Source organism: Salvelinus fontinalis, chromosome 24 (genome assembly GCF_029448725.1).
Source record: "Salvelinus fontinalis isolate EN_2023a chromosome 24, ASM2944872v1, whole genome shotgun sequence".
NCBI lineage: Eukaryota > Metazoa > Chordata > Actinopteri > Salmoniformes > Salmonidae > Salvelinus > Salvelinus fontinalis.
The window spans coordinates 986,562-1,000,605 of NC_074688.1; the positions used below are offsets into that span (position 1 = coordinate 986,562).

The 14,044-nt window shown below is 43.7% G+C and overlaps 1 protein-coding gene across 1 annotated transcript in view; it reads left to right on the top strand.

Annotated features, from left to right (window-relative positions):
* The window catches only part of LOC129821719 (diacylglycerol kinase delta-like), a 53,088-nt gene that overhangs the window by 26,622 nt on the left and 12,422 nt on the right, over positions 1–14,044 (top strand). The window contains exons 17-18 of the mRNA XM_055879309.1: positions 279–386; positions 1,484–1,597. Of these exons, the coding sequence (XP_055735284.1) occupies positions 279–386; positions 1,484–1,597 (222 nt within the window). The remainder of the gene's footprint in view (positions 1–278; positions 387–1,483; positions 1,598–14,044) is intronic.

Here is a 14,044-nt window from a genome sequence, read left to right on the forward strand (position 1 = left end):
GTACTTTCCACAGACGAAAACAGACAATGATGTACGTCAAATACTATTTTATCTGTGTCATGCGCCTCAGTGTGCCATACCCTAAAGAGACTTGACTGTCATCCCTCGAACCCTGACCTTAACCTTAAAGGGCAATCTGGGATTGACACCTCCGTTTTTGGACTTTTCGATTAATGTCTGGTGTTGTTATTGTGATTTTGGGTGTTTGTAACAGAGCATATGCAGAAAGTTTTTTTCTGTCACAGTATGATCATGTGTGTGTGTGTGTGTGTGTTTAGTGTGACGGGAGGCCTATCCCCCTCCCCAGCCTGCAGGGCATAGCTGTCCTGAACATCCCCAGCTATGCAGGCGGCACCAACTTCTGGGGCGGGACTAAAGAGGATGATGTAAGTGTCATCAAAACCCTCTCTTTGTTGTTGTTGTTGTTTCGTAACTACATTACGACTGGATCTTGTTTCTAACACCATAATACAAGGTCATAAAGATTACATGACATTGTAACAGTACTCACACGTTTCCTCCACATTTTTGTTTTGAATGTTTTAAGTATCTTTGGGTCTTTGAAAAGTGCTATGTAAAATGCCATGTGTTTTTATACTACTAATAATACAAAATAATTTTAAATCCCAAAATCATATTTATAACCCCTTCCCTCGACATAACCAGAATATCCGCAGCACAAATCTAACCCACATCACATCAATCACCCCAGTCAGCGTTGTTGTGTTTGTGTGGCTAACCACGTGAGATATACAATTAGTGTACAAAACATTAGGAAACACCTAACATAGACTGACCAGGTGAATCCAGGTGAGAGCTATGCTCCCTTTTTGATGTCAACTGTTAAATAGAGGAGACATGATGAAGAAGGATTTCTAAGCCTTGAGACAATTGAGACATGGATTGTGTATGTGTGCCATTGTGTATGGATCCCCATTAGCTGCTGCCAAGGCAGCTCTTCCTGGGGTCCAGCAAAATTAAGCCAGTTATACAATTTTAAAACCATTATGAACTGACATGAACTGACAACTGTGTGTGTTTCTCTTCAAAATCCCCACTGTTCTATAATGTGTCTTTTAAAAAAATATGTTTTGTAAATCTGATTTCACTGCCTGCATGAGTTTCTTTTCCACTTGATGTGGAATAGAATTCCATGTAGTCATGGCTCTATGTAGTACTGTGCGCCTTCCATAGTCTGTTCTGGACTTGGAGACTGTGAAGAGACCTCTGGTGGCATGTCTTGTGGGGTATGCATGGGTGTCCGAGCTGTGTGATAGGAGTTTAAGCAGACAGCTCGGTGCATTCAACATGTCAGTACCTCTCACAAATACAAGTAGTGGTGAAGTCAATCTTTCCTCTACTTTGAGCCAGGAGAGATTGACATGTACTGTATATTATTCATGTTAGCTCTGTGTGTACAGGAAGGTGTTCCAAATGTTTTGTATATTGTGTATTAAAAAATGACATGTCCTCTTCCCTGCAGACGTTCACTGCGCCGTCCTTTGACGATAAGATCCTGGAGGTGGTGGCGGTGTTTGGCAGCATTCAAATGGCTGTGTCCAGAGTCATCAACCTGCAGCACCACCGTATCGCACAGGTAACACACACACACACACACACACACATTGCAGACTCTGTTAATATACAGAGGACTGTCTGCATCCCAAATGGGCCCTGGCACCCTATTCCTGTGACGCAGGCTGTGTCGCAAATGGCACCCTATTCCCTTTTCATGACCAGGGCCCAACAGTAGTGCACTATATACAGCAATTTGGGACACAACCTGTGTCGTAGGTTAACCTGCCGCACCACCCGCAACATTGCTTAGGTGAGGCATCCAGACAGAGTTGTCTGCTAGAGACATAAATTCCCTTGAAACAGGTCAGCAGCATTGGCTCAATGGACAGAAGAGGTGGCCGTTTGTCCAAGTTTTCATGTCATGTCATAATACACCATGAAAGCTAAGACACCTTGAGTCACTTGGCTGATGCTTGTCTGACAAGCAACCGTTAGTTGTGCTGCTCTGCTTGTCACACGTGCGTAGTGTTACAGTTCTTTTCAATCACTTTGGCGCAATTAAGGACAACAATCTAAGCAGACTAAGCACATTTTCAATTTACTGAGTACAACGAACAAATTTACAAAGGCACTTTTTCACTACACCAAATCACTTTCAATGTGTATACATATTCAATCTAAGTATCTGTTAAAAAGCAATATCCACATCACTTTTGATATGATTTCTTGTCTTTTTTTTTATCACTTAAATGGCACATCTTTCAGTTGTAAGTGGTATATTTTCTGTCTGACACTTGTAATGTCCCCTATCTTTATGGGTAGAACCTTTTGATTGTGCATTCATTGGGGTTTCACACATCTTTCACCCATAAGTCATTCGTGCAAAATCTGAAGTTTTCCGTGAAATACCATGATTTACCACGTTTTGAAATATCCCAATATCAACTTTGGTATTATATTAGGATCCCCATTAGCTGTTGCTAAAGCAGCAGCTACTCTTCCTGGAGTCCACACAAAACATAATACAGAACATCATTAGACAAGAACTTTGCTGTAGCTTTCTTTCATTATTGCAGACACGGTAATCTGAGCCATCCGATTGGCCAGCGGTAGGCCTATAGTGCACTTTATTTGCTCTCCGGGCCCTCCGGGAAGGCAGAGTTTGTACCTTCAAACACCCGGCGCACAGGGCAGCTGAATCGGATGCACCTACCGACAATTTGTGCTACAGTTCAGGCTACCGATATTTGCTGCGGTCAGTCATCTGAGCGAGGTTTTAACTTTCTGAATGAATGGGTTTAACCTGCTGAATTACATATTGTATATTACGTCAATTACCTCGAATAACCTGTACACCCGCACATTGACTCGGTACCGGTACCCCCTGTATATAGCCTCGTTATTGTTATTTTATTGTGTTACTAAATAAACAAATGTTTTTTTTTTTAAGTTCATATTTTCTTAAGTCTTTTCTTAACTGCATTGTTGGTTAAGGGCTTGAAACATTTCACGTTAAGGTCCTACACCTGTTGTGTGACAAATACAATTTGATTATATTAAAGGAAGGCAAACAAATTATAATCAATCCCAGATAGAAAAAAGGTTTTAAAGTCTTTAGTACAGCAAAGATTGGGGACTCAGGGCAGTACCATTTCAGTCATTTGATAAAGGTCCACATGGATCAGACAGTTGGGGTAGGTTCCTTGGTCCTTGTCAATCATTTGCTTATTGGTGAAATCAGCAATCAGACAATATCTTTAGGTAAATCAATCAAACCTTTAATGCAATTGCAGACTGAAGTTGACAATGGGAACATAGCACGCATGTTTCCGAGTAAATTCTGCAAAATAGGAAAGGTCCAAGTTGCTTTAGCCCTTCCCCTTCTATTAATACAACATAAGCGTAATCAATTATTATAATACATCAATCATTTGGTGCAGCCCCTATCATGACCCCAAGGTGACCCCCATCAAGACAACAACTTTGAAGACTGAGATCGAGTCATTGAAGGCAGACCAGCGAAAGAGAAACATTCTCAGAGGGCAGAGATACAGGCAACGGCTAATGCATATATCCGGCGCAAGGCGGCATTGATGGATTACCCGGCCGCATTGGCGGAGAGTTAGAATCAAAGACCTGATTTGCCTTAACGAAAAATGCATCAACACCCTACAAATATATCATTTTATTATAATATTCCTAATAATTACTCTTGAGATGAGCTGGAGCGAGAGGAGACTGTCTGCTTAAGACGATCAGAAAGAATGGGTTGTTTTAAGCTGTGTATAAATATAACATATTCGGCTCCAACAGCCCTGGACCCAATTCATTGGAATGCCCCCACCCCATGGCCCAATTAGCAATTTATACTAGTCCAAAGGTGGTCCTGACAGCACGCCACAAAAGATGCAGGCCTGGGGGGCAAGACTCTTAAATACATTATTGGATGGTATCTGTGATTCGGCTATGCATAGCCAACTGTAGGGCTATTATACAGTGCATTCGGAAAGTATTCAGACCCCTTGACTTTTTCCACATTTTGTTACGTTACAGCCTTATTCTAAAATTGATTAAATTCATTTCTTTCTCATCAATCTACACACTACACACCATAATGACAAAGCAAAAATAGGTTTTTAGAAATTTTTGCAAATGTATTTAAAATAACAAACTGAAATATAACATTTACATAAGTATTCAGACCCCTTACTCTGTACTTTGTTGAAGCACCTTTGGAAGCGATTACAGCCTCAAGTCTTCTTGGGTATGACGCTACAAGCTTGACACACCTGTATTTGGGGAGTTTCTCCCATTCTTCCCTGCAGATCCTCTCAAGCTCTGTCAGGTTGGATGCACAGCTATTTTCAGGTCTCTCCAGAGTTGTTAAATCAGGTTCAAGTCAGGTTCAAAACTTGTCCCGAAGCCACTCCTGCGTGGTCTTGGCAGTGTGCTTAGGGTCGTGCTCCTGTTGGAAGATGAACCATCGCCCCAGTCTGAGGGGCTAAGTGCTCTGGAGCAGGTTCTCTCAGTACATTGCTCCGTTCATCTTTCCTTTGATCCTGACTAGTCTCCCAGTCCTTGCCGCTGAAAAATATCCCCACAGCATGATATTGCCACCAACATGCGTGACGCTTGGCATTTAGGCCAAAGAGTTCAATCTTGGTTTCATCAGACCAGAGAACCTTACTTCTCATGATCCCACTAAGCGCGGCAGGTAGCCTAGGGGTTAGGGTGTTGGGCCAGTAACCGAAAGGTTGCTAGATCAAATCCCCGAGCTGACAAGGTAAAGATTTGTTGTTCTGCCCCTGAACAAGGCAGTTGTTCACTGTTTCTAGGCTGTCATTGTAAATAAGAATTTGTTCTTAACTAACTTGCCTTGTTAAATAAAAAAATATATATAAAAACGCAAACCAGATGGGATGGCGTATCGCTGCAGAATGCTGTGGTAGCCATGCTGGTTAAGTGTGCCTTGATAAATCACTGACAGTGTCACCAGCAAAGCACCATCACACCTCCTCCATGCTTCACGGTGGGAACTACACATGCAGAGATCATCCGTTCACCTACTCTGCGTCTCACAAAGACAAGGCGGTTGGAACCAAAAATGTCAAATTTGGACTCATCAGACCAAAGGACAGATTTTGGAGTCACGATCCTTATCAGCCACACCTTTTGATCTCTGGAACTCCACCTCCAACAACCGTGGCAACAACCGTGTCAGATTCGTCAGGTCATTGGTTCACCCTGACATTTACATTCCTCATCTGACACCAGAACTTGAGGAACTGCTCACCAAGCACAGCAAGGGCCATCTGGACCATTATGCTGTTCTGCTATTCCAATAATGCTGAACCAAAGAGAGATACCACGAGTGGGCACAGAATACCTACTGGTATGGATCCCGAGGCAAATTTGACTTACAAGTGAACCTCTGAGTGTTCATCATGAATACTGTGTCTCAAAAGTTTCCCTCCAGCGATGCAACCCAGAAAAACATCAAAGACAGAGTAAATGAGTACTTGAGGTCGCCGAGAATGTCCAGACATGGTCTTCTCTCCATTATCTAAAATGTCATCGTTCTGTTTTCTTGTCACACTGTGTAGCCTAATAAACATCTGCACTTTGAAACAGTCTTTAAAATAAATCTAATTCAATAATATATTTCTACTACAGTAAGTGCAGATGCTGTGTTTTTTATTTTTAGAATACAGTACTGGGCTTACAGTAGTTGGTCACAGTTCACGCCTTGATGAGCCATTAAATTGGATAGTAGCCAGCACAAACTCGCATAATAGTTAATTGGTGATTGAAACTAATTTGTATGAAAAAAATACATTCTTTAAAATGATAATAATCTCAAATAAAGGCCAGGATATAATATCAACAAGAGAATGGAACGAGAATGGGAGCGGTTACTTCCGGCGCCGACCGAGATGGCCGCCTCGCTTCGCGTTCCTTGGAAAATATGCAGTATTTTGTTTTTTTATGTGTTATTCCTTACATTGGTCACCCCAGGTAATCTTAGGTTTCATTACATACAGTCGGGAGGAACTACTGAATATAAGAGCAACGTCAACTCACCACCGTTACAACCAGGAATATGACTTTCCTGAAACGGATCCAGCGTTTTGCCTTCCACCCAATACAATGGATCTGATCCCAGCCGGCGACCCTATGCCACGCCGTAAAAGGGGCAAACGTAGCGGTCTCCTGGTCAGGCTTCGGAGACGGGCACATCGCGCTCCACTCCCTAGCATACTACTCGCCAATGTCCAGTCTCTTGACAATAAGGTTGATGAAATCCGAGCACGGGTAACATTCCAGAGAGACATCAGAGATTGTAACGTTCTCTGCTTCACGGAAACATGGCTAACTCAAGAGACGCTAACGGAGTCGGTGCAGCCAGCTGGTTTCTTCACGCATCGCGCCGACAGAAACATACATCTTTCTGGTAAGAAGAGGGGCGGGGGTGTATGCCTTATGATTAACGAGACGTGGTGTGATCATAACAACATACAGGAACTCAAGTCATTCTGTTCACCTGATCTAGAATTCCTCACCATCAAATGTCGACCGCATTATCTACCAAGGGAATTCTCTTCGATTATAATCACAGCCGTATATATTACCCCCCAAGCAGACACATCGATGGCCCTGAACGAACTTTATCTGACTCTTTGTAAACTGGAAACCACACACCCTGAGGCTGCATTCATCGTAGCTGGGGATTATAACAAGGCTAATCTGAAAACAAAACTCCCTAAATTCTATCAGCATATCGATTGTGCTACCAGGGCTGGTAAAACCTTGGATCATTGTTATACTAACTTCCGCAACGCATATAAGGCCCACCCCCGCCCTCCTTTCGGAAAAGCTGACCACGACTCCATTTTGTTGCTTCCAGCCTACAAACAGAAACTAAAACAACAAGCTCCCTCGCTCAGGTCTGTTCAACGCTGGTCCGACCAATCTGATTCCACGCTTCAAGAGTGCTTCGATCACGCGGATTGGAATATGTTCCGCATTGCGTCCAACAACAATAGTGACGAATACGCTGATTCGGTGAGCGAGTTCATTAGAAAGTGCATTGACAATGTCGTACCCACAGCACCGATTAGAACATTCCCAAACCAGAAACCGTGGATTGACGGCAGCATTCGCGTGAAACTGAAAGCGCGAACCCCTGCTTTTAACCAGGGCAAGGTGACCAGAAACATGACCGAATACAAACAGTGTAGCTATTCTCTCCGCAAGGCAATCAAACAAGCTAAGTCCCAGTATAGAGCCAAAATAGAGTCGCAATTCAACAGCTCAGACACAAGAGGTATGTGGCAGGGTCTACAGTCAATCACGGATTACAAAAAGAAAACCAGCCCCGTCGCGGACCAGGATGTCTTGCTCCCAGACAGGCTAAATAACTTTTTTGCTCGCTTTGAGGACAATACAGTGCCACTGACACGGCCCGCTACCAAAACCTGTGAGCTCTCCTTTACTGCAGCCGAGGTGAGTAAAACATTTAAACGTGTTAACCCTCGCAAGGCTGCAGGCCCAGACGGCATTCCCAGCCGCGTCCTCAGAGCATGCGCAGACCAGCTGGCTGGTGTGTTTACGGACATATTCAATCAATCCTTATCCCAGTCAGCTGTTCCCACATGCTTCAAGAGGGCCACCATTGTTCCTGTTCCCAAGAAAGCTAAGGTAACTGAGCTAAACGACTACCGCCCCGTAGCACTCACTTCCGTCATCATGAAGTGCTTTGAGAGACTAGTCAAGGACCATATCACCTCCACCCTACCGGACACCCTAGACCCACTCCAATTTGCTTACCGACCCAATAGGTCCACAGACGACGCAATCGCAACCACACTGCACACTGCCCTAACCCATCTGAACAAGAGGAATACCTATGTGAGAATGCTGTTCATTGACTACAGCTCAGCATTTAACACCATAGTAGCCTCCAAACTCGTCATCAAGCTCGAGACCCTGAGTCTCGACCCCGCCCTGTGCAACTGGGTCCTGGACTTCCTGACGGGCCGCCCCCAGGTGGTGAGGGTAGGTAACAACATCTCCACCCCGCTGATCCTCAACACTGGGGCCCCACAAGGGTGCGTTCTGAGCCCTCTCCTGTACTCCCTGTTCACCCACGACTGCGTGGCCATGCACGCCTCCAACTCAATCATCAAGTTTGCGGATGACACTACAGTGGTAGGCTTGATTACCAACAACGACGAGACGACCTACAGGGAGGAGGTGAGGGCCCTCGGAGTGTGGTGTCAGGAAAATAACCTCACACTCAACGTCACAAAACAAAGGAGATGATTGTGGACTTCAGGAAACAGCAGAGGGAGCACCCCCCTATCCACATCGACAGGACAGTAGTGGAGAAGGTAGTAAGTTTTAAGTTCCTCGGTGTACACATCACGGACAAACTGAATTGGTCCACCCACACAGACAGCGTTGTGAAGAAGGTGCAGCAGCCTCTTCAACCTCAGGAGGCTGAAGAAATTTGGCTTGTCACCAAAAGCACTCACAAACTTCTACAGATGCACAATCGAGAGCATCCTGTCGGGCTGTATCACCGCCTGGTACGGCAACTACTCCGCCCACCACCGTAAGGCTCTCCAGAGGGTAGTGAGGTCCCCACAACACATCACCGGGGGCAAACTACCTGCCCTCCAGGACACCTACACCACCCGATGTCACAGGAAGTCCATAAAGATCATCAAGGACAACAACCACCCGAGCCACTGCCTGTTCACCCCGCTGTCATCCAGAAGGCGAGGTCAGTACAGGTGCATCAAAGCAGGGACCGAGAGACTGAAAAACAGCTTCTATCTCAAGGCCATCAGACTGTTAAACAGCCACCACTAACATTTAGCGGCCGCTGCCAACATACTGACTCAACTCCAGCCACTTTAATAATGGGAATTGATGGAAATTATGTAAAAATGTACCACTAGCAACTTTAAACAATGCCACTTAATATAATGTTTTACATACCCTACATTACTCATCTCATATGTATATACTGTACTCTATATCATCTACTGCATCTTGCCATCTTTATGTAATACAGGTATCACTAGCCACTTTAAACTATGCCACTTTATGTTTACATACCCTACACTACTAATCCCATATGTATATACTGTACTCTACTGCATCTTGCCTATGCCGTTCTGTACCATCACTCATTCATATATCTTTATGTACATATTCTTTATCCCTTTATACTTGTGTGTATAAGGTAGTAGTTGTGGAATTGTTAGGTTAGAGTACTTGTTGGTTATTACTGCATTGTCGGAACTAGAAGCACAAGCATTTCGCTACACTCGCATTAACATCTGCTAACAATGTGTATGTGACAAATAAAATTTGATTTGATTTGTTTTGATTTGATTTAGAATGGAACGAGTCACTTATGAATTGAAACGACCAGATTTGACCAGATTTGAAATATTTCATACAATATTCTGCCCATATTTGTATTTTTTAAGGACTTGTATTAACGGATGTTTTAGTACAATAGTATATACGCCTACATATGATATACGCCTACATAGGCTAATGTAAAAGGCATTTTATTTTTTATATATAATCTCAAACTGCACCGGTCAAATTATGCTCAATTCAATTTTAAATCATGACATTTATTCACAATTGCATGGCATGATGATCTCTGCTCGGCTTCAAATGCCCTCTTTAATAAATGGAGTAGATGTGCTCAAAGATGCCTTCTGGTGGTTCGAACAAGCATTAACAGCCAGCACTGTAACACACTGTACTGTACCACTGTATAGTGCACGCTATATCGCACTATGATGCAACTGTTAATTGAGGAACCACTAGTTAATTGTATTGGTAACAAATGACAATAAAATAATACAAAAAGTAAATTGGCCGCAGGGCCAGACGGATTACGAGAATGTGTACTGCGAGCATGCGCTGGCCAACTGACATTTTCAACCTCTCCCTGTCCGAGTCTGTAATACCAACATGTTTTAAGCAGACCACAATAGTCCCTGTGCCCATGAACACAAAGGTAACCTGTCTAAATTACTACCGACCCGTAGCACTCACGTCTGTAGCCATAAAGTGCTTTGAAAGCCTGGTCATGGCTCACATCAACACCATTATCCCAGAAACCCTAGACCCACTCCAATTTGCATACCGCCCTAACAGATCCACAGATGATGCAATCTCTATTGCACTCCACACTGCCCTTTCACACATGGACAAAAGGAACACCTATGTGAGAATGCTATTCATTGACTAGAGCTCAGCGTTCAACACCATAGTGCCCTCAAAGCTCATCAATAAGCTAAGGACCCTGGGACTAAACACCTCCCTCTACAACTGGATCCTGGACTTCCTGACAGGCCGCCCCCAGGTGGTAAGGGTAGGTAACAACACATCTGCCACGCTGATCCCCAACACAGGGGCCCCTCAGGGGTGCGTGCTCAGTCCCCTCCTGTATTCCCTGTTCACTCATGACTGCACGGCCTGATCACCAACAGCCTTTTGGGAGGAGGTCAGAGACCTGCCCAGGACAACAAGCTCTCCCTCAACGTGATCAAGACAAAGGACATGATTGTGGACTACAGGAAAAAGAGGACTGAGCCCCCCCCCCCTCCCCCATGCTCATTGACGGGGCTGTAGTGGAGCAAGTTTTGAGCTTCAAGTTCCTTGCTGTCCACATCACCAACAAACTAACATGGTCCAAGCACACCAAGACAGTTGTGAAGAGGGCATGACAAAACCTATTCCCCCTCAGGAGACTGAAAAGATTTGGCATGGGTCCTCAGATCCTCAAAAGGTTCTACAGCTGCACCATCGAGAGCATCCTGACTGGTTGCATCACTGCCTGGTATGGCAACTGCTCAGCCTCCAACCGCAAGGCACTGCAGAGGGTAGTGCGTAGGGCCCATTACATCACTGGGGCCAAGCTTCCTGCCATCCAGGACCTCTATACAAGGCGGTGTCAGAGGAAGGCCCTAAAAATTGTCAGACTCCAGCCACCCTAGTCATAGACTGTTCTCTCTGCTACAGCACCGCATCGCAGGCTTCTAAACAGCTTCTACCCCCAAGGCATAAGACTCCTGAAAATCTAATCAAATGGCTGCCCAGACTATTTGCATTGCCCTACCCCTCTTTTACACCACTTCTGCTCGCTGTTGTTATCTATGCATAGTCACTTTAATAACTCTACCTACATGTACATATTACCTCAACGAACCGGTGCCCCCGCACATTGACTCTGGTCCGGTACCCCCCCTGTATATACAGTCGTGGCCAAAAGTTATGAGATTGACACAAATATAAATTTCACAAAGTCTGCTGCCTCAGTTTGTATGATGGCAATTTGCATATACTCCAGAATGTTATGAAGAGTGATCAGATGAATTGCAATTAATTGCAAAGTCCCTCTTTGCCATGGAAATAAACTGAATCCCCCCAAAACATTTCCACTGCATTTCAGCCCTGCCACAAAAGGATCAGCTGACATCATGTCAGTGATTCTCTCGTTAACACAGGTGTGAGTGTTGACGAGGACAATGCTGGAGATCACTCTGTCATGCTGATTGAGTTCGAATAACAGACTGGAAGCTTCAAAAGGAGGGTGGTGCTTGGAATCATTGTTCTTCCTCTGTCAATCATGGTTACCTGCAAGGAAACACGTGCCATCATCATTGCTTTGTAACAAAAAGGGCTTCACAGGCAAGGATATTGCTGCCAGTAAGATTGCACCTAAATCCATCAAGAACTTCAAGGAGAGCGGTTCAATTGTTGTGAAGAAGGCTTCAGGGCACCCAAGAATGTCCAGCAAGAGCCAGGACCGTCTCCTAAAGTTGATTCAGCTGCGGGATCGGGGCACCACCAGTACAGAGCTTGCTCAGGAATGGCAGCAGGCAGGTTTGAGTGCATCTGCACGCACAGTGAGGCGAAGACTTTTGGAGGATGGCCTGGTGTCAAGAAGGGCAGCAAAGAAGACACTTCTCTCCCGGAAAAACATCAGGGACAGACTGATATTCTGCAAAAGGTACAGGGATTGGACTGCTGAGGACTGGGGTAAAGTCATTTTCTCTGATGAATCCCCTTTCCGATTGTTGGGGCATCCAGAAAAAATCTTGTCCGGAGAAGACAAGGTGAGCGCTACCATCAGTCCTGTGTCATGCCAACAGTAAAGCATCCTGAGACCATTCATGTGTGGGGTTGCTTCTCAGCCAAGGGAGTGGGCTCACTCACAACTTTGCCTAAGAACACAGCCATGAATAAAGAATGGTACCAACAAATTCTCCGAGGAACAGTTTGGTGAGGAACAATGCCTTTTCCAGCATGATGGAGCACCTTGCCATAAGGCAAAAGTGATAACTAAGTGGCTCGGGGAACAAAACATCGATATTTTGGGTCCATGGCCAGGAAACTCCCCAGACCTTAATCCCATTGAGAACTTGTGGTCAATCCTCAAGAGGCGGGTGGATAAACAAAAACCCACAAATTCTGACAAACTCCAAGCATTGATTATGCAAGAATGGGCTGCCATCAGTCAGGATGTGGCCCAGAAGTTAATTGACAGCATGCCAGGGCGGATTGCAGAGGTCTTGAAAGAGAGGGGTCAACACTGCAAATATTGACTCTTTCCATTAACTTCATGTAATTGTCAATAAAAGCCTTTGACACTTATGAAATGCTTGTAATTATACTTCGGTATTCCATAGTAACATCTGACAAAAATATCTAAAGACACTGAAGCAGCAGACTTTGTGAAAATTAATATTTGTGTCATTCTCCAAACTTTTGGCCACGACTGTAGTCTCGCTATTGTTATTTTACTGCTGCTCTTTAATTACTTACTTTCTTATTAATTAAAAAAAAAACTGCATTGTTGGTTAGAGGCTCGTCAGTAAGCATTTTATTTCACTGTAAGGTTGTATTCAGCGCATGTGACTAATAACATTTTGATTTGAATATTGTATTTTGAAAAGCAGATACTGAGATTTGAATATGTATCAAATTTGAAAGAGTGATTTGGTGCAGTGAACAAGTGACTGAATTTGTTTGATGTACTCAGTTAATTGAAAATGTGAAGTTATAGCCAAATACTGGATGGAAAATTATATTTACCATCTACTATTCCTTCTATTCAGCACGTCAAAAAGCACAGTTTTGAAAATAGGGCCTTGCATTTTTTGCTATTGAATTAAATGTTTGTTAAAATCACTAAATGTTGACCTGATAATTATTTGACGTATTGGTGACTAAATGAAATGGTATTTCATGAAGAATAGGTTTTTTGCATGAATGACTCGGGTGAAAGATGTGTTCAACTCCAATGAATGCACCATCAAAGGTTCTGAACATTATACAGGGGACATTAGTGTTATCAGTTTAGAGTTTTGTATTTCGTGTTTTGAAAATCTACTTCTGTAAAATGCATCAAAGTGATTGAAAACATTGAACATTGTCATTAAAGGGATAGTTCACCCAAATCACGTAATTACCCTGTAAGCAGTCTAAGGACAAGGTATGACAACAATCCACGCATTGGTTTTGTTAACCATGCCACTTTTTCCAAATGCTAACTTTTTAGCATTTGTGGCACAAATCGAATGTAAGTCAATGGTACCGATATTAGAATTGTTTTGCACTTCCTGTCCAAATCATGAAGCTAAATGCTAATATCGGTACCATTGACTTGCATTGGATTTGTGCCACAAATGCTAAAAAGTGTGCATTTGGAAACGGTGGCCAGGTAAGCAAAAGCAGATTATCGATTGCTGTTTTACCTTGTACGTAAACTGTTTACAGGGTAAGGAAACCAATATGTAATTTTGTAATTTGGGTGAACTCTCCCTTTTGAGGGTTGTAAATGGAAGCATATACAGTGTGCGGGCCTTTCTGTTATTTTCATGTATACTTTATTAGCCCAGCACTTATGTTTTTAATCGTGTGCGTATGACCATGAATATGGACATTGGTAGCAAATGAACAGTCTCTTTCGTAGTTTCATAGCGTACTGTCT